At 37.8% G+C, this 21,508-nt stretch overlaps 1 protein-coding gene across 3 annotated transcripts in view; it reads left to right on the top strand.

Annotated features, from left to right (window-relative positions):
* LOC306877849 (vacuolar protein sorting-associated protein 35) overlaps positions 1 to 21,508 on the top strand; it is a 34,507-nt gene that overhangs the window by 2,826 nt on the left and 10,173 nt on the right. For 2 of the 3 annotated variants that reach the window (XM_079429842.1, XM_079429844.1), the window contains exons 2-11: positions 2,335 to 2,433; positions 2,609 to 2,705; positions 2,860 to 2,983; positions 15,739 to 15,921; positions 16,173 to 16,386; positions 17,554 to 17,637; positions 18,119 to 18,228; positions 18,502 to 18,598; positions 18,704 to 18,852; positions 19,996 to 20,203. In XM_079429842.1, the coding sequence (XP_079285968.1) occupies positions 2,335 to 2,433; positions 2,609 to 2,705; positions 2,860 to 2,983; positions 15,739 to 15,921; positions 16,173 to 16,386; positions 17,554 to 17,637; positions 18,119 to 18,228; positions 18,502 to 18,598; positions 18,704 to 18,852; positions 19,996 to 20,203 (1,365 nt within the window). The remainder of the gene's footprint in view (positions 1 to 2,334; positions 2,434 to 2,608; positions 2,706 to 2,859; positions 2,984 to 15,738; positions 15,922 to 16,172; positions 16,387 to 17,553; positions 17,638 to 18,118; positions 18,229 to 18,501; positions 18,599 to 18,703; positions 18,853 to 19,995; positions 20,204 to 21,508) is intronic. The other variant, XM_079429843.1, reaches the window with a different exon arrangement.

Here is a 21,508-nt window from a genome sequence, read left to right as displayed (position 1 = left end):
TTACTTTCATTTAAAAAGTAATGTCTGAAGACATTAAATGCTTTAAATTAGTTATAAAATATAGATGCACCGATATGAAATTTCTCAGACGATACAAATAGGCAATTATTCTGTATGATATCTGCCGATACTGATGTTGTTATCAATAGTTTTTGTTTTTTTTAAGGAAAAAAATCTCTCCCAACTAATGCTTTAAACTATACAGGGAACCCTCACATATGGTAAATTAGAGGTTAAAATGAACAACAACACTATTATTGTCAAAGCTGTTTATTTTCAGATATAATAATCACACTCAAATAAAAACGTTTGTATACAACTCAGTTGCACATAAGGTAGTTTTCATAACTTGATTTCATGGCAGATTTATTCAAACATATATAATTTTTTATAGCTAACTATGAACTGTGAACAGTGGATAACTTTGTGACATTGTTCACAAGCTGCATTATGTGACCTCTTTCTTTCGGTTCAAACACTGATTTGATTACATGAGTGATTACATGAGACATGAATAATTTTGGTAAGTTGTACTGTATCTTTCAACATACCTTCTGATGTTCATTCATGTTTATTTTGCACTATAACTTTTATTAAAGTGGAAGAGACTCGTGCTCCGTGTTGCTGCTTGAACTGAAGCTGCTACTAGGGGTGTGCGATATGACGATTTTTGATCGTGGACGATAAAAATGTCTCCACGATCTGCTTTTGAAGAAATATCGTAGTATCGCGCTACCGCGCACATTGTCAAATACAGTTCTGGCGCCGCCGTCTCTATATACTGTACAACACGACATACAGCAGTAGAGTTACTCAGACAGGACACTGCACTTATTCGCGTTCGCAAAAGTACATTATTTGCATACAAGCCTTGCTGGTTAAATGTTTCATTCGCGCGCTGGTCTGACGTGCGCTTGTTCTGAGCGCATACACCTGAAGCACGCGCACTAAAACGCCTGTCTAACAGCGCCTGATTACTCAACTAAGTTTTGCGCTAATACTGTCAAAACACACAAGGTTTACATACAGACTCAGTTGGTTATCTCTAAAATGAAAGTAAATAGTTAAGAGAGAAACGGATGTGTGCCTGTATATTAGATGCGTGCAGCTCTTAAAGGGACAGGACACTAAACGTGCTGTCGACTGTCATTAAAGGGATAGTTCACCCTAAAATTAAATTTCTGTCATTATTTACTCAGTGGAAAACCAAACAGTTGCTGGTCCACATTGACTTTGATAGTAGGAAAGAAAAATCCTATGGAAGTCACTGAGGACCAGCAACTGTTTGGTTTTCCACCTTCTTCAAAATAGCATTTATAAATGTTCAACAGAAGAAAGAAACTCATTCTGGTTTAAAACAACTTTTGAGTAAATGATGATATAAAAATACAACATTATGACAGAATTGACAAACAGATGACAGAATATTAATTTGTGGGGGAACTATTCATTTAACGTTAACAAAACAACAAAACGCAAAAGAGAAAAATCACTCACTATTCTTGACTGAAAAACTTTAATACAGTTGCTTTAGGAATCAGTCTATCTAGTGTTTTATTTTTATATTTGTTCATTCAATTTCATTGAATGCTCTGCTAAATACACCTATTGTACCTGAAAATAAAGCACTGTTTGTTTTATTTGTATATTATGTGTATTTGTAATGTGTATCTTTGTTCTTATTTTTTAATAAGAAAAATAAAATAATGACAAAGATTTTTATCTTCGCCCACTTTGGCCTAAATATCTGCCATGCATCTTTGTCTTTCTAGTTTGGCTGTAATGCTCAGACAACTTGTAAAACCAAAATAGTAAAACTAACAAAGAATCGTGATAAAAATCGTGAATCGTGATATTTCTATAAAAAATCGTGATATGATATTTTTCCCATATCGCCCACCCCTAGCTGCTACAGTGTTCTGTCACACCACATTTAAGAGCATCAAAACAGCCCTACATTCAACACAAGAAACAGTTTCTTCATGCAGGTTACTGTCTGACATGCTATTTTACCACATTTTGATTGAAAGGAAATAATCTTCCCTGATCGTTGGCCGTTTTTAAACAATCTGCCGATGACTGATAGTGCAGATGATTGCTTTTATTGGCCAAAATGTATTATTGGCCAATACGCCGGTGCATCCCTACTGTAGAAGTTATTAAAAAATATAGAAAATGGTAATAATTTTCTATCCAAACTTTTGACTGGAGGGACATATAATATTGATGTTGAAAGAAACTACTCTCTATATATTCTTTTCTTATATTCTTTTGGACAGAAGTTTTTGACACTAGTTTCTAGTTTGATTGTTTGACTGCACATGTTTATTCAAGCCTACCACACAGCAGTCGCCTCAGGATGAGCAGGAGAAACTGTTGGATGAAGCTGTGCAGGCAGTCAAGGTTCAGTCATTTCAGATGAAACGCTGTCTGGTGAGTTAAGTACATGCAAGTTTACAGTTTCTGTAACACTGTTAATTTATCCACAGCAGTGTGATGCTTCTTGCTTTTAACAATTAAAACAAAACACAAAAAACAAAATTATATTTATATTGAAGAGTGAAAGCTGCACCCTTACTGTTTATGAACATTTATGCTCTTCATCCAGGACAAGAACAAGCTGATGGATGCACTGAAACATGCCTCAAATATGTTGGGGGAGTTGAGGACTTCTATGCTTTCTCCCAAGAGCTACTACGAACTCTGTATGTTTCCATTGCATTATTTGTTTAAATGGAACAGAACAAATTTTTCTTGAGTGTTAGCGAACAGTGTACTGTGCAGGCTTTTTTTGACCAGTTACCTTACATGTCATCTGTAGAGATTTTGTTTATTTATTGCACTAAATTGTTGTTGTAGACATGGCCATCTCTGATGAGCTGCATTACCTGGAGGTCTATTTGACGGATGAGTTCGCCAAAGGCCGCAAGGTCGCTGACCTCTATGAGCTTGTTCAGTATGCAGGCAACATCATCCCTAGACTGTGAGTATCTGAGGAAATCTCCCCAAATACTATAACTGCATTAAGACATTTTCAAGATTTTGCCATTTTAGTCACGTTGTCCAACACTGTGACAATAAAATTGCCAATAGAGCAGTCTGCATCCATTTGTTGATCTTGTTAAGATCCGCAATTTCACGAGTAGGCTTGCATTCAATGTTCAATATCTGCTGTTCGTGTATTTCTTTTCTCACACTCACTCTCTTTTAGCTAGTCTAGTCGTTCCAACAGCTGTTTATCAGTGCCTGCACTTGTTGACTTTGTAGCCAGTCAATACTTTTATCTTATGTCTTAACACTGTTCATTCATTCTATTACGCAGCATCAATTTCCATTTAGAGTGAACATGCCTTGGGCATAATTTACATTATTACAATACCTTTCTCCCCAGCCTGGCACAAACGCCTCGATTAGTTCCGCGTTTGATGAAGGCCCGCTTTCCGAAAAATGAAGTGTGTTGTGATTGGTTAGCTGTCCCAGTGCATTGTGATTGGCGAACAGCTTAGACAGCGTTTCAGTACTGCCCCGCCCCTTACCAAAGCAGCAAGTTCGTCAATATTGCCATATCAATTCAGACCTCGAGAAGAGGATAGCGCAGAACCTTTGCACGCACGGATATTGCAAGACAAAGTGGTAACGTTATTGTTGTTGTTTTTTTTTTGTTGGCTAAATCACATTTTAGATAGGATGTCAACAACAGCTTAAAAATAACTGCATTTACTATGTACAGATAAGTGCAACGGTAATATGTATTGTTTATTGGTCTTTAATTCTAACATTATTACATGAATTGCAGTGAAACTGTTATACAGTTGAATTCCCATAGAGTTCACTATTTGTGGTTGCGTATATATATGCAAATTAATTCTCTGTCAGCGGGGGGTGCTGTTGGAGTGGTAGAGAGCTAGGTTTCCCCGGTAACGCTGTACACAAAACAGAGCTCCGCTCACAAACACTACGTTATCAGACATTACATGCAAGATGAAATGAAAATGACATCTATAATTTTCTGAAAACAGTCGGTTTCCATCAGAATTACAGTGATATAGAAACACTGTAAGCACCGGGTTTTGATTTTGAAACGTGCAGTGCTCAACCAAGTGTTCTCCCCAACCACCAACCAGTCAAATTTCTGTAGGCAGGATTTATTTTTGTGATATCACAAATACAGGAAAACAACCTTGTAGTCCAAACGAGCTGTTCGTTGTAGTTCTTGAAAAGGGATTTTTTTTTTAAACGAAATATCTCCCTTTGAGATTTGTAACTTTGTAGATCTTTTTATGCCTAAACATACACACTACACACTGACTAAAATTCAAAAAGTGAAAAAGCATAATAGGACCTCTTTAATAGATCTAATATAAACATGCGATTTCTTTCCCAGATGTTTACCTTCACAAACATAACCGACTGTATTTTTGTAACTTATGCGTGTTTTTAACATAAACTCGTGTGTGAAAGAGAACTTAGTACTCGCATGCCGTGTGCAGCCACTTTCTATATGTGTGCTACGGACTCTATCAGAGGTTTAAAGTAATATGGCTTTAAAACGTGTGATTTCAGCATGATAGACATGTTAATCAAAACCAAACAGTTGGGTTTTTTTTAGCAGTTAAAAGCTGAAAAAGCACTTCTCTATTCTGGAAACGGGGTGGGGAGCAGCAGCTCATTTGCGTTTAAAGAGACGTGCTCTAATACAGCGAGTTTCTGCTTCCACTCAAAATAGGCATTTTCAAAATGATATAATAAATGATCCGTGGGGTATTTTGAGCTGAAACTTCACAGACACATTCTGGGGACACCTGAGACTTATATTACATATTGTAAAAAGGGGCGTAATTGGTGTCCATTAATTAATTAATATAATTAAATGATCTATTTATTATTTCATAAATTAAAATATATTACTATTGTAATGCAACCACACTGTAAAATAATGGTTTCTGAAATGATTTCTTAAGTGTATTAATTATTTTACTTTACACTGCAGTTGCACATTTATAATACTGATGTCTTGATATACTCACTTGCAGTTAATTGCTCTAGCTTTTATTTTGGCAGAGAACTTCAGGTAAGCCTTTCAAGTTTCTGTAACCACAGGTTTGCAAATCAGTGTTTCCCCTGCCATTATATTAAAGGGGAGAAGCACCCCTCCTTGAAGGTCAAGTTAATTTTATTTTATTTTATTTTCTATATAGCGCCAGATCACATTTAAGGTTACCTTTCCTACAGAACAGGTCTATATCTTGTTCTTTTATTAAACAAGCTAAATAGCCTTATGTTATTTATCTTATTTGCACGATGGCTTGACATTTCTGTCTCTACATGGTTGCATGTTTACAGTTCTTCTCTGTATCGCGCATGGCGGAGTTCTGCCCTGATGCGTATATACACACACACACACACACACACACACACACACAGAGACACGTGAGTGCACACACAGGTGAGCACACTCCCACCAGCGGACACAGAGCATGCATTGGAAAATATGTCGCGTCAACCACCTGAAAAGCAGACAAAAATATCTGCATTTTTTTTAAAAGCTGCACACTTTGTGGATAATCATAATAAATAGAAATGTTCCAATGTTTAGTTCAATGTACAGTTCAAGTTATTGTTACGTTGTTATTATTGACTGCTGTCTTTAAAAGAATCACATAAACACCATGACCCCCCCCCCCCCCCCCCCCCCCCCAGCTGTAAGCCTGGGAGAAGCACTGCAAAAGCTTCTCATTACAAATACAGTGAAATGCTGTAATCAATCATCTATCCACAGAAATTCTATAAATTATGCAAATTTCAAAAGTGTAAACAATGTATTAAAGTGTAATATTGTATTCCCAAATGCATGTTAAACTCACAGCACATGCACAGATGGAGTTGGCTGCATTCACTGTGAACTGATGCGCTCCGTTAAAAACACTTGATCACAAACTGTTTGCACGTATAAGCACAGCACAGTCCTGCGCTTCACTGTGAAACATGCAGTGCAATGAACTATATACTTATTTAAAATACAGAATGTTGAATTTGTCAACTTGCTGTTGGAGAGAAAAGACTGAGAAATGCAGCTGATATCAGTTTATCGATATTGTGGAAATTGGGACAGATTTACTAGCAGCTTGCACCAGTACAAATCCTCTTTTGGCAGTAAAAAACAACTGTCAGAATTTACTAGACGTTAAGTGAAAAAATTAAGGATGAAAGGGTGTGGACATGGTTTCATTTGTGGCTGACCTTATTGCATATGGATTTAACCTTTCAAAAAAAATTAAGGGAGAAATATAAATAAATCATGCAATTTGATTTAATAAGGCTTGCGGTATCTACTTTACTGGTATTTCCGCCATTATTTGATGCCTGAGAAAAGCATGTCTTAACCAATTTTGCACTTGACATAGCTATGATAGTTGCTGATTTGCACTGCTCTTGGTAAATTGCTTTGGTCATTATGGAAATGGAAGCTGGTTGTGTTTGTGTTCTTTAATTTGAAATTTATTCTCCCATCTGTGCTTTTATGGGATCGCGGCCTCCTGCTAATAGTCCCTGTTTAGTAAATCTGGCCCAATGAGTACTAAAACAGTTTCACTTTTGTGATTTGTTGTAAATTGACTTTCAGAAAATCAGTCTTAATATTGATTGAATTTGAGCAGTGTGGAGTGGGAGAGAAAGAAATGAGAGGAGAGTGAGAGCACAGTTGGAAAGATGTTTGATTTTTGTGCCGCTCATCTTTAATGAGGAACAGATTGGTGGAATGCATCTGTTTGAAGAAAAAGTAAACCACAAAAAAGCAGTGCTTAAAGGGATAGTTCATGCAAAAATGTAAATTCTGTCATTTGTTCTGCCGAACACAAAGGAAGATATTTTGAAGAAAGTTTGTAACCAGGCTGTTTTGGGGCACCATAGACTTCCATAGTAGAAAAAAAATACTATGGAAGTCAATGGTGCCCCAGAACTGCTCTGTTTCCCACATTCTTCAGAATATCTTCCTTTGTGTTCAGCAGAACAAAGACATTCATACAGGTTTGGAACTACTTGAGGGTGAGTAAATGACAGAATTAAAATTTTTGGGTGAACTATCCCTTTAAGCGAAGCAAGAGCTGCATGTCCATTAACCTTCAAATTGCACAAATTGAAGTTACGAATTGAAAATACGCCTAATGGAAACACGTCAGTTTCACAAAAACGCCCATATATCACCAAAAAAAATTTACGCTCACATGAGGTGTTTTTTCAGGCAGTTCGAAAAAGGAATATTTTGCAAAACTGCAATGGAAATGTTTTTTTCACATTTACAGGTCACATGGCGTATGTAAAAATTCATATGATCATACTTCAATGTACTATAATCTCCAAGAAACACTTCATACATGGCCGCTCTCAAGCATAAAGCCCCGTTCATACTAGCAGCGACTTTTGCTGCACGATATGGCATCCCAGAAGCGGCTCTCCGTGCTGCTTATGTAAAGATACACCTCCTTCGATTAAAATTAATGGCAAGTGCAGTGGCTGCAATATACATAACCTACCAAAATCCGTCGCCATGACTTATCGCATGAGGAAAAAAAATTTTGTTTGCGTAACATTGGTTAATGGAAACGTAGTCATTTCACAACTTTTTTTTTTTTTTTTTTTTTTAATCAACATTTATAAATTATCGCTAAAGTTTTGTGCAAATCTGTAATGGAAATTCTAATGTTATGTGTTTCTACCACAAAGACTATAGAATACCCAAGTCATGTCACTCGTATAGTTTTAAATGGGGAAAAATGCAACGCTCAATATTGCCACTCAAATGCTGGAAGCCCCGCCTTCTGAATGAAAGAGCCAATCGCTAATCAGTAAATCAGCGTGTCACTGCAGCTGCCGTTAGAAGTCCCGGTTGCTATAGAAACAGTCAGCACTCAGGACTGCGCATGCGCACTGGCTGATCTAGCCTGAAAAATAAGCTTTTTATAACACGATTTGAGCAAAAGAAACAACATTTATGATACAGTTCTTGTCAGATTTCTTTGGTGATTTTAAATATATGAAATTTAATTGTAAGCTTAGTGAACAGTTTTGGAGAATTTGATGTTTCCCCATTCAAAGAGAAAGGAGCTGCACTTGGATGCCCGAGAGGCGTTTCAAAGATGGCCGCCAAGTGACATGACTTGCCTTAAAGAGACTTTGATAACAACTGAGGTTTTATACAGAAAATAAAGTGATTCCTGGGTTACTGCTGTGAGTGTGCTTTTTAATAATTGCTAGAAGTGATAAAATGGTTGTCAGGAGTTGGCCATCATTGGGGGAGCCTGGCATAGGCAATGTTCTCTGGGACAACACAAGGCACCCCCACTCACATGCAGTGAAATGTGCACTCCAGTTCTCTGACTCAACTGCAGCACTTTCATGGCATTGTGCCTGCTATCATTTCTGCCCACGCCTCTCATTGAAGTGTAAGGTCCACACATTTGGCCCAAAGAAGGTATCCAATGGTGGTTGAAGGTTTCCTGCGTGTTTGGTCTTTTCAATGCGCAAAGTTCTTTAATTTAAGTTAAACTCTAATCTGACTCCATTTTATTATTTAATCTGATTTAATATGACCTCGTATTTAGGTTGAAATGCAAATTGATTGATTGTCTATTTCTAATTATTCTTCTGATATTTGATTATTCATTATTTGATTATAGTTAACTCTCGACTTTATATTTACTCATTCATTCGGTTTCTCATGTTGCTAACAAGGATACAACATAATCTATTAGAGTCAATAATTACAGAGTAAAACAGAATAAGGTCAAATGTAATAATTTATTATCAGTCAGGTAAATACTGCATGTTATGTCAATTACATTGCCAATTCAAAGAGATCAAATCATATCAATACAAAACATCGAATTCTCAAAGATAAATCTACAAGTAAAAGATGCATACCTGACTTTATAGAAATACATAGTGTGAGCATTGAGACACACCACACTACGGGCTTCTAGCTACAGAAAAACACCCGATCCTTTTGCAACATTTCCTTAAGTACTCTGACCAAGATAAACATCCCCCGAAATGGAGACAGGAACTAACGATTGGAATTTGCTTTGATCAAGTCGAGTTAACACCTTTTGGGACAGAAGGTAATTTGCATGAAAGGTACTGGGAACTGACCCACCCTCTACAGTGTGCAATGCATCTCTAAACTCTTAGGATCTGTATTATCTTTTAGTTTACTACTTGTAAGAATGAGACCATTGTACCAGACGACATGAGACAATTCAAATGATACCAAACATGACTGTAAATATCACTTGCGTTAATGTAGAATATTACATTCTGCTATCGACCATTCTGAGTGAGTTGAGTGAAGGGAAGGATGGGTGAGGGGAAGAGGGGATGAAAAGGAACTGATGCATATGTGAGAGAGGCATTTTCTCTCAGTGGGATGTGGAGACAGATGGTCGGTATGTTAATGCACTGTGTGCGTGTTGTCCATCTCAGAAGTTCAAAGTGTCTGAGGTTCTGTAATTCTTACAGAAGGAATTGTGATCTAGTGGGTAACTTATTTCTGAGCAGCTGTAGTGCTGCTTTGCCTCCTATTGTTTCAGTTGCTATCTTTCTATATGGGTTGCACCACTGTAGCAATCTCTCTTAAATTAAAGTCTCTTAACCTGCTATAAGCCAATACAATTGATCTCTTTAACGTCAATTTGTAAATGTGTAAATAACAATAACGAATAACATAAAAAGTCTGAAATATTTTTGGGGTCTTGAATTTGTTGAAAGGACAGGAGACTTTTGTTAAGACAGATGCACACTGCCAGGTTAATTTGGCACTGAGGTAAATGTGTAGGGCTGAATGTATGTAAATGAAATGCCATCAGTAGCACTTTGTTGTTATTATTCAGAGCTTGTTTTTGTTGACTGGCCATGAGAATCAGTAATCAGCTTTTGAACATGTGCCATTTTAATGCCTCTGGTCAGGTTTTGTTCGGCTGTTGATAAAGACCAGGGTTATGAGTCCAAGCTGCAGTGTAGCCCATTCAAATGGTACAATGGCCGTTTTTAATGTTTGCACGCAATTTTACAGCTGTGGGGATAATCAAACTCCCCGCTAATCTGTCCTGAGTTTAATATGTACTGCTGGAGAGGCATTTATTCTGGTGAATCTGTTCATTGTAAATGATCTGGAAAATCAGTCAGTTATGCTAGCAAATCCGTTCCGACTAAATAGCTCACCCTCTGAAATGTAGCAATGGAAATCCTAATTAGTCTGTTCATGCGAATGAGCATGTTACTTGTTAATTAAATGTAAGTCAATATGAAGTAATTTATGGAAAATCTTTAACCAAATTTGTACTGTATTTTATTTCCTGTATTGAATGTTTCTAACTTGCCTTGCAGCTGTGGTTTGTTAATGGCTTCCATTTGAACTATCTGAGAATATTGAGAAGTCATCAAAAGGAAATGCTAAAAATATATATTGGGATAAAAAAAAAAAACACTCCCAGCCCTAATCACCTAATCACAATTCAGTTCTTCTGAATGATGAAGTGATATTACCAGGGTTTTTTTAATTATAAAATTAAAATGTCTTGGATTTCATTCCCTTAAACCTACTAGGCAAGGCAAGGCAAGTTTATTTATATAGCACATTTCATACACAGTGGTAATTCAAGGTGCTTTACATAAAAGAAAGTGAAATAGACATTAAAATCAATAAAAACATGGAAATAAGAATAATAAAAACAAGGAATTTTAAAATGATATAGAAAATGATTTAAAATAAATTTAAAGAAAATGATTATACATAAAATGTATTGCAGTCAGTTCGGACATACAGCACAGTGCTCATTCAAATGCACAGTTAAACAGGTGAGTTTTGAGTCTTGATTTAAATGTGGCTAATGTTTTAGCACATCTGATCTCTTCTGGAAGCTGGTTCCAGCTGCGGGCCGCATAATAGCTAAAAGCAGACTCCCCTTGTTTTGTGTGAACCCTTGGTATTTCTAACTGACTCGATCCTAATGATCTGAGTGGTCTGTTTGGTTTATATTCAGTGAGCATATCAGCAATATATTTAGGTCCTAGGCCATTGAGTGACTTATAAACGAGTAAAAGTACTTTAAAATCAATCCTAAATGTAACTGGAAGCCAGTGTAAGGACCTGAGGACTGGTGTGATATGCTCAGATTTTCTGGTTCTAGTCAGAATCCTGGCAGCAGCATTCTGGATGAGCTGCAGTTGTCTAATGGTCTTCTTGGGAAGGCCGGTGAGGAGACCATTACAGTAATCCACCCTGCTGGTGATAAAGGCATGAACAAGTTTCTCCAAGTCTTGATTGGAGACAAAACATCTAATTCTTGCAATATTTTTGAGATGATAGTATGCTGATTTAGTTATTGCTTTGACATGACTACTGAAACTAAGGTCTGTCTCCAGAATCACCCCAAGATTTCTGACTTGATTTTTAGTTGTTTGACCCCTAGAGTCAAGGTATGCATTCACCTTGAGAACTTCATCTTTGTTTCCAAATGCAATGACTTCAGTTTTCTCCTTGTTTAACTGAAGAAAGTTCTGGCACATCCAACTGTTAATTTCATCAATGCATTGGCAGAGGGAGTCAATGGGGCTGTAGTCATTTGGAGATAAGGCTAGGTAAATCTGAGTATCATCAGCATAGCTGTGATAGGCAATTTGGTTCTTCCTCATTATCTGACTTAGTGGGAGCATATACAGGTTAAACAAGAGCGGTGCAAGAATTGAGCCTTGTGGGACTCCACATGTCATGGCCGTCCACTTAGACTTATGCTCTCCTATACTCACATAATAACCTCTCCCTTCTAAGTATGACCTGAACCATTTGAGTGCCATCCCAGAAAGCCCGACCCAGTTTTCCAGTCTCTCTAAAAGTATGTTATGATCGACAGTGTCAAACGCAGCACTAAGATCTAGTAGTACCAGCACTGATATTTTGCCAGAATCAGAATTGACGCGAATATCATTTATTATCTTAATGAGTGCTGTCTCTGTGCTGTGATGTGCTCGGAAACCAGACTGAAAATTGTCCAGGTATCCATTTGACTTTAAGTAGTTGTTCAGCTGATTAAAAACTACCTTTTCAATAATCTTACCTATGAAAGGAAGATTTGATATGGGTCTATAGTTGCTCAACATGGTGTTATCAAGATTGCGCTTTTTCAGAAGGGGCTTAACAACTGCAGTTTTGAGGGAGTTTGGAAAAGTCCCAGAAAGAAGTGAGGCATTCACCACTTCTAAGAGATCAGCCTCTAAACAGTTAAGCACATTTTTGAAAAAGGATGTGGGAAGTGTGTCAAGATAGCAGGTTGAAGATTTAAGGTGCTGTACTATTTCTTCCAAAATTTTGTTATCAATTTCTTTAAAAACACACATAGTCACTTCTTTTTGAAATTGCGGTCGAATCTGTGTGACCTCTGCATAACTTGAGGATGTGCCAATCGCCTTTCTGATATTATTGATCTTCTCAGAAAAGAAGGAAGCAAACTCATTGCATTTGCTGTCGGAGAGCATTTCACTGGGAATCTGACTTGGGGGGTTTGTCAGTCTCTCAACAGTCGCAAAAAGAGTGCGAGTGTTGTTTAAGTTACTGTTTATAAGGTTTGAAAAGAAAGTCTGTCTAGCTGTGGCTAGTTCCACATTGAAAGCATGAAGGCTGTCTTTATAGATGCTATAGTGAATTTCGAGTTTCGTCTTCCGCCACATCCGCTCAGCTTTTCTGCATTGTCTTTTCATGCTCTGAACTGCTGTTGATTTTCTCCAAATTGATTTCTGTTTCCCCGTCTTCTTGCTGACCTTTATCGGGGCAATATCATCAATAACATTCTTAATTTTTGAGTTAAATGACTCCAGGAGAAGATCACCAGAGTCTGCAGAAATGGTTGGTGTTAATGATATTGCCTCCATAAATAGCGCACTTGTGTTCTCATTAATGCATCTCTTACTGATAGAGACAGATCTAGATTCAGTGGTGACCGAGATCAATATATCAAAGAAAATACAGAAGTGATCAGATAGTGCTACATCCTTGATTACAATGGATGAGATGTTTAGACCTCTACTGATGAGTAAATCTAGGGTGTGTCCACGATTGTGTGTGGGTCCGTGCACATGCTGACTCAGGTCAAAAGTGTTTAAAACAGTTATAATTTCTTTTGTAGTTTTGATTTCTGCATTATCTATGTGAATATTAAAATCCCCTGCAATAGCAAAACAGTCAAACTCTGAGGAAATCATTGATAACAGTTCAGTGAAATCATCAACAAAGGCTGGAGAATATTTTGGAGGCCTGTAAATAATGATAAACAGGGTGCGTGGAGCACCTTTCAGCACAATACCTAGGTATTCAAAAGATGAATACTGACCAAATGACATTTGCTTGCACTGATAAACATCTTTAAACAGAGCAGCTACACCTCCACCTCTCCTAACAGTCCTGCAGACACTTATAAAATTAAAGTTAGGAGGGGCTGTTTCATGAAGGACTGTTGCACTGCAGCTGTCTTATAACCATGTTTCATTTAAAAACATAAAATCCAGGTTGTTTGTGGTTATTAAATCGTTGATCAGAAATGATTTATTTTTAAGTGAGCGAATGTTTAAAAATGCTAACTTGATGGAATTACATTTTGTCTCTACAGCAATCTTAGATTGATGCATTATAGGCCGCAGGTTAGATGGGTTAGCCGTACGGCTTGAGAAGGTCTTAGACTTTCTATTGCTTAATAAAACAGAGATAGAGGAGGCTACAGGCACACTGGGTTCCCGCTTGTTCTGTAAACATTTGTGAATGTTGCTGCTAATATAGCGGGGACCCGACACATATCACTGAGAGCTGTTATCAGTTGTTTTTGGTTCACCTACACCAGATGGAGAGGGGTTTGGGCCTTGACGTTGTGGCAGCGGCCGGAGAGCTCTCGCAGGAGGAGGAGGGTGAGCTGGGCCTGCAGTCTTTGGTGGTTGTGGGGCCCGCCGTTTTTTAGTTGATATCTGGGGGCTTGAAGCGAAAGAGTGGGAGAGTTTGGTCCCAGCATACACCAGTTCCTCCATTTTCTGTGAGAAGCTTAGAAGTGGAGATTCTGGGGAGAGTGATAGTGTATCTGGTGAGCAGGGCTCTGGCTCTGGTGTTTCCGCTGGCTGTGAGATGTCGTTCTGGCTTCCCTGGCTGTTTTCCAGAAGGTCGTCCTTGGGTGCTGAGTCTTGGAGCTGTTGTAGTACGTCACAGTCTGCATGTGATGAGCTCTGTGGGCAGGGCTCAGCTGGGATGTCCATGAGCAGTGCTTGTTGTGGCTGCGTGGTGTTATCATGTTGACTCAGAAGCTGACATGAAGTCCTGTGGTCACTCATATACTGTCCAGGTGTGTGTGTGCCATTCAGGCCGAGTAGATTGGCACACACCGCTGAAGGATGACGGAGGGAGAAATAGATATTGTCCTTAAGCACTCTTGCACCGAGTCTGTTTGGGTGGAGGCCATCTAGTTTAAACAGTTGTCTGTGGCCCCAGAAAAGGTTGAAGTTGTCGATGAAGTTGACTCCTTTTATACTGCAGGTTCTTTGTAGCCATGTATTCAGCCCAAGCAACCGTGAGAACATGTTAGTTCCCCTTGCTGGGAGTGGTCCACTGATGAACGACTGAACTTCAAGATTTTGAAGCGTTTCAAAGAGTTCACTGAAATCCTTCTTAAGGAGTTCTGACTGCTCCTTCCGAATATCATTCTTCCCCACATGGATGATGACTCGATTTGCAGTCTTGTGCTTCATCAGAATGTTCCGAAGTTCTTTGTTCACATCAGAGACATTTGCTTGAGGAAGGCAGTATGTAGTTGTAGTCCTGCTGCTGATGTTTCTGATAATGGCATCACCCACTATCAGAGTCCTGGGCTCGACTGCGCTCTGAGCTGAAAGCCGCTGTCTGCTCGACCTTGAGCGCCTGTTAGTAGCGATGTTAGCTGCTGGCTGATTCGATCCGTGTTTAGTCACATTTGCAGATTTCTCACCCACATTCATTAATGCTTCAAATCTGTTCTCAAGATGTATAGGGGGTGGTAGAATGCCAGTGTTTACAAGTCTTGTCATAGCCGTATCTGGGGTAGAGGATGCTACAGCAGCAATACGAGATACTCGTGATAATCTGATGTCTCGATTGCCTTTGGGTCTCGCTCCCTGTTTGTGCCATCGATTTGTCTGTCGATCTGTTTCGGCTTTTTCCTCTACACTTTGTATAAACTTTTGAGATTCAGAGGACTCACCAGCTGTATGCTGAGGGGGTCCGTGATGACCGTCTGCTGTGTGTTCCGCCTGTTTTGGAAGTCCTACATCCAAATAGTAATTAATCTACACAAAGAATTCAAAGACCAAAGTGTAGCTAAATAAACTAACTCAAATCCTCTGAAATCAGTCAGGCTCAGGGAATTTAAAGTGTTACTTTTGTGCCTGTTACTGAGGAACTTGCATTAAGCCTGGCAGATGTCTTTTATTTCTCTCCAGTATTTTACATTGCTTACATTGCAAAAGATAAATGCTGCATATGATGTGAAACGCTCCTCTTCTAGCATTCAAGCTTTATGAGTACATCCATCATTTTATTATGAGGCTCAATAATATTTGCTTTGAAGTTCTCTGATCTGACTTCAAGTACTTTAGTTATTTGGTGCCTTTGTTTTTCTACTTTTTGTGGTAATTGAGTCATATTGCTCATTAACTTCTCTCTCGTTGGCTTCTCAGGTACCTGTTGATAACTGTCGGAGTGGTGTACGTACGCTCTTTCCCTCAATCCCGCAAAGACATACTAAAGGACCTGGTGGAAATGTGCCGTGGTGTGCAGCATCCTCTCCGGGGCTTGTTCCTCAGGAACTACCTGCTGCAATGTACGCGCAACATCCTGCCTGATGATGGAGAGCAGGCTGAGTACGACACTCCGTATCTAATGGCTGTGATTGCACCTCAAGTAGCTCAAGAGTATTGTGACTCGCACTGAGCAATTTAAATGATGCCGTAGCGTAATCCTGTGTGCTAAAATACAATTTAGAAAAAGCCTATTTTCCCACGTTCAGAGCTTAGATGGCACCTAGACCGCTTTTGACAAAATGATTCACTACAAAATCTCATTATCTGCTAAGGATTGAATGATTACCAGTGTTCTCTCCTATTTGATTTAGGGAAGAGATGACCGGGGACATTAATGACTCCATTGACTTTGTACTGCTGAATTTTGCCGAGATGAATAAACTGTGGGTGCGCATGCAGCATCAGGGACACAGTAGGGACCGAGAAAAGAGAGAGAAGGAGAGGCAAGAGCTGCGCATCCTTGTAGGGACCAATCTGGTCCGACTGAGCCAGCTGGAAGGTGTCAATGTGGAAAAGTACAAACAGGTGCGTTTTGGTTTCAGTGCTCCAGTGCCGATAAGTGATCTTACTCCAAAGTCCATAAAGCTCTGTTAAAGGTTTAAAAGGGTGCATTGAAATTCGATTTGACCTTGATTACCTGTTTATTCGTGGGAACCTCAAACTAGCACTTAGCATAAATCACTGGGTTAAAGAGCTATTGATGGAACGGCAACTGCGTAAGAGGTTACCGCATCTTTTGATAGTCCTTTGAAAGCTGTTTGTTAAAGCACTCCATGTTTACGTTCATGAATTAACAATGTGACCGGCTCAATATGCTCTCATTTGATTTTTAAATTCAAGCACCCATACATATGCATAACTCTGTGCCCACAAGGCAGCTTTTCTGATGTACTTTATGCTTTTTAACTAGAGGTACATGAACATTTTTAACTTGATATTGCAAATCAAAATTCTGTAATTCATGCTTCTAGCAAACAGCTTAGAGACTCGTGTAGCTTGGTCATATTTCAAGTTTTTAGAACCACAAGTGTTTGATTTGGGAAAATGTAGCTGAACAAAATAAATAAATTATTTTCAAGCAAGAAGTTATCCATATTATATTTGAATAGTTTGTAAAACAGACAGCCATTCTCATTTTGAGCCATTTGTGAAGGACTGATCCCATATGATGGCAAAGATGTTTGTAATATTACAAAATATTTCTATTCTGAACAATGCTCTTCTATTCATAAAAGAGTCCTGAAAAACAATTATCACAGTTTTCACAAAAATATTATTCAGTTAAATTATTTTCAACACTGATACTCCAAATCAGTATGCTAGAATGATTTCTGGAGGATAATACGTAGTAGCTGTTGAAAATTCTGCAGGAATAAATTACATTTAAAAAAATAAAAATAAATAGAAAACCGTTATTTTAACAGTATTGCTGTTTATAGTCATTTTTCTATTAAATTATGCATATTATGCATCCTTGGTGAGCATAAGAAAAATATATATTTTTTAAATCCTACCCCAAACTGTAGCGTATAGTAAATTTCACAGACCTGTTTAATGTATAGTGGTTTTAAAGCAGCATATACTGTAGGTAGAAAATTGTAGAATTGTGCTGTGATTTGCAGTTATCTTGTTTGCAAAAGGATTTGGCAGCACTAACAAAGCATATGGTAAATATGTGTTGACTCCCCACAGATCGTGTTGTCTGGGATCTTGGAGCAGGTGGTGAATTGTAGAGACTCTCTAGCACAGGAATACCTCATGGAGTGCATCATACAGGTACAGAAATGTCCCAGCATCACGCATCATCCTGTTTAGTTCTGTCAAATGATTATTTTATTTGCATAATAAATGTGTGTATGCTGTGTATGTTTATTATGTTTATATAAACACACACACACACACACACACAGTATATATTTTGAAAATATTTACATGTGTATATTATATTCATATAATTGATATTATATAAAAATATTTTTAATTTATGAACATAACTTTTTTTTTTCTTAAATATATTCATGCATGTGTGTATTTGTATATACATAATAAATGCACAGTACACATACATTATGTAAACAGAGACTTTTATTTTGGATGTGATTAATTGTTTGACAGCACTAATTCTGTTGTACTTGACTGTAGGAGTCTCTCTTTTAACATTCTCCCCTTGGCTTTTTCACAGTTATTTTAAGTAATAGCTGTGGGCATGTTATAGTAAATGCCCTTTACAATTTTGTCTGCACTTTATTTTCTGCAGGTCTTTCCGGATGAGTTTCACCTGCAGACGTTGAACCCGTTCCTTCGCTCTTGTGCCGATCTGCATCAAAGCGTGAACGTCAAGAACATCATCATTGCTCTTATTGACAGGTGGCTTATATAATGCAAAGAATGGTTATATAATGCAAAGAAATGTTAGCACTTTATTTTTATAACTTTGTTGCATATTTCATGTACTTGCTACATGTAACTAACCCTAAACCAAAGCCTTTTTGTAGTTTATAATTACTCCGTGCTTAAATGTATAATTACACTGTAACAAGGAAACATAAAATAAAATGTAACCAAAGAAATGTACACATTCAAACCTGTTTTGGGGTTTCTGTATATTGAGTCTTATTTGATTGTCGTCCCACCCCACAGATTGGCCTTGTTTGCTCACAGAGAAGATGGACCTGGAATCCCTGCTGAAATCAAGCTGTTCGATATTTTCTCACAGCAAGTGGCAACTGTCATACAGGTATAATATCATGCAGTGCTTTTATTGAAATATTAAGTGACTTAGTAAATTCACTAACTTAAATATAAATGTTTAATGTTGCCATCTTTATTTTTTTCTTGTCAGTCTCGTCAGGACATGCCTTCTGAAGATGTTGTTTCGCTTCAAGTGTCTCTCATTAATCTGGCCATGAAGTGCTATCCTGAGCGTGTGGACTATGTGGATAAAGTGTTGGAAAGTACTGTGGAGATTTTCAACAAACTCAACCTGGAGCAGTGAGTATTAGTTACAATGTTTTTCTCGCACCATTCGGCAGACCAGCACATGGTCAAAGCAACACCCACACTCTTTAGCACTGCTAGTGTGTTGCTAAAAGATCCTTAGGCTTTTACTTGCTGGAGGATTTGAGTACTTAATTTATGTATTTATATCCTCATTTCGGTGTAAAGAAACTGTTACAGGAGATCATGCCTATAATAACTACAGAACCTCTTAAACCAGTATACCGATCCTGATCTATTTTTGAGCTGTTGCATTGCTCATAGTCACTGTGTAGATGGTTTTAAGTGAATAAATATATTCAAATAAAACAACTGAAAGTATTATTAAAGTGTCATTGCTGCTTAAACATTTTCAGTTTTCTTCATATTTATTTATCTCTGAATCTGTCTTTAAAAGCTTACAAAACCCTAAGGTTGAAACTTTTGTCAAAGTTTGAAAAGGGTCCTTGCAGTGTGTTTTAAGCAGAAGTAATTGCAGTTTAATTTGTAGGGTTCTTCAAACCAGGAATATTTAATAGAATATAATAACACATTATGACAGTAAGTAAAATGTTTTTCAAAAATATCATAGACACTGGGGTAAGGCGGCTTGATCAAAGAAGCCAGTGCAGATACTACATTTAAATGTCCCTATATAATGTCCTTCCTGTACTGTCTTTGTTAGCATTTTCAGCTTTTTCTCATGTGTTAAAAATAAATGTGATTGTTTCTTTGCTGACGTCCAAAATCTTCCCAGACACCTAGCAATTTTGAGGGTGGATGGGATGCCACATAGACATGATGACTCACTGTTTGCAATCACAGAGAGTGACTGATCACAGCACAGGCCAATCATGCTAAAGGCTGATATTTCTGACTAGCTGCCACTTCAGCACACGTCTGTTATGTTGTGGTAATGATTTTTGGTGTCATACCTCAAATCTTCCTATTTAAGACAACTGGAAGTTCTGTAAATGCTGGATTTGTTTTTCATGGATGAATTGTTTCGCCGCCTTCAAAATCTTAGTGTGACTTTAGCACATAAGTATACAAACCATCTGCCTTTTAAAATGCTTAGGGCCACAGTAGTAAGATCACTCATTACAACATCAGTGTATCAGCTTCTATTTATGATTTCAATCATGTCTTTTTGTGCAGCATTGCCACCAGCAGCGCAGTGTCTAAGGAGCTAACCAGGCTGCTAAAGATCCCCGTGGACACATACAATAACATCCTCACCGTGCTCCAGCTCAAGCATTTTCCACCTCTCTTTGAGTACTTCGATTATGAGTCACGCAAAAGCATGAGTTGCTACGTGCTGAGCAACATTCTGGACTACAACACCACCATAGTGGCCCAAGATCAGGTATATATCACCTACGGTACTAAATGGTCAGACTGGTGATGTTTTTGCATGTCTCAAACGAAATCCCAGTAAGAGGTACTAGAAAGTTTGTGAGTCTTGTAATGTCTTGAACCTCTTTGTACAGTAAATTACATCGACTTTCATTACCATACAGAGGTTTGAGGTCTATAAGATTTTTTTTACAGTTTTGAAACTTATGCTCACCAAAACTGCATTTGTTTGATCAAAAATACAGTAAAAACAGTATGTTGTGAAACATTATTACAAATCAAAAACAACTGTTTTTCAATGTAACAAATTCCTGTGATAAATAGAAATTTCAAAAGAATAGAAATCTTTTGTAAATGTTGTTACGGTCACGTTTGATGAATTTAATGCATCCTTGCTAAACAAAAACTATTAATTTCTTGGAAAAAAATCTTGCTGACCCCAAATGTTTGAATAGTAGTGTACATTGAGATACTCATCTAAGTCTGCAGGTCTTCACAACATTTATATTGGGTTAACATAGTGTTTAGCTTTTGCACATCACAAATGCAAGAAAAAGAATTGGTTGCTACTTCTGTTTCCAGCTTGGTAAGCATAAATAACATCAATAATGCCTATGACCATAGCATGGCAAACCTCAAACCTGTGTGCTGAAGACCATAGTTTAATAGAGAAGACCCAGATTTATGTTCTTTCAGAAGAGCAGGTTAATTGCAATGCTTTAGTTCAATTACATCTTTAACTGATGGTACTTCACATACTATTCTTCTCCAACAAAAATATTTACTCTCGGTTCATTTTGGTCAATAAGCATGTGGAGTTTAAGCATGTAAGAATTTATGTGCTATCATATTGTCTCAGATGAAGCTGTAATGTTGGTCAAGTTTAAGCAGAAATACAGAAAATTCTTAAGGCTTCACAAACTTTCTAATGCCATTGTATTTCCTTTTTGGATTTATGAATATGTAACCAATAGTTGCTTCTGTAATAGCAAGTGACTGACAGGTTCAGGTGGCCTACTGTCGGTTTCCCCCTTTTCTTTTTATGCTGCGTGCCATGGCTTTAGAGCACTGCAGAGGTTTTTGATTGCTTTTGGCTTTAAATGGCGTTTCACTCAAGCCCAAGGGTCTTTTCTGACTGTTTTTTTTAAAGGTGCATTGTTAATTATCCCTAAAATCTATGACTCCTAAGGGAAACGTCAGCTATGACTCAGACAAGTCTAGTCATCGCACCGAGAGAGGAATATATTGAAATTCCCGTGGTGAAGAAGGTTGGAGCTCCTTTGTACCAAGGACTGTACCAAAAAAGCACCATCCT

This window comes from Barbus barbus, assembly GCF_936440315.1.
Source record: "Barbus barbus genome assembly, chromosome: 2".
Classification (NCBI taxonomy): domain Eukaryota; kingdom Metazoa; phylum Chordata; class Actinopteri; order Cypriniformes; family Cyprinidae; genus Barbus; species Barbus barbus.
Note: the sequence above shows the minus strand (reverse complement) of the source record. Positions and strands in the feature narration are given on the sequence as shown.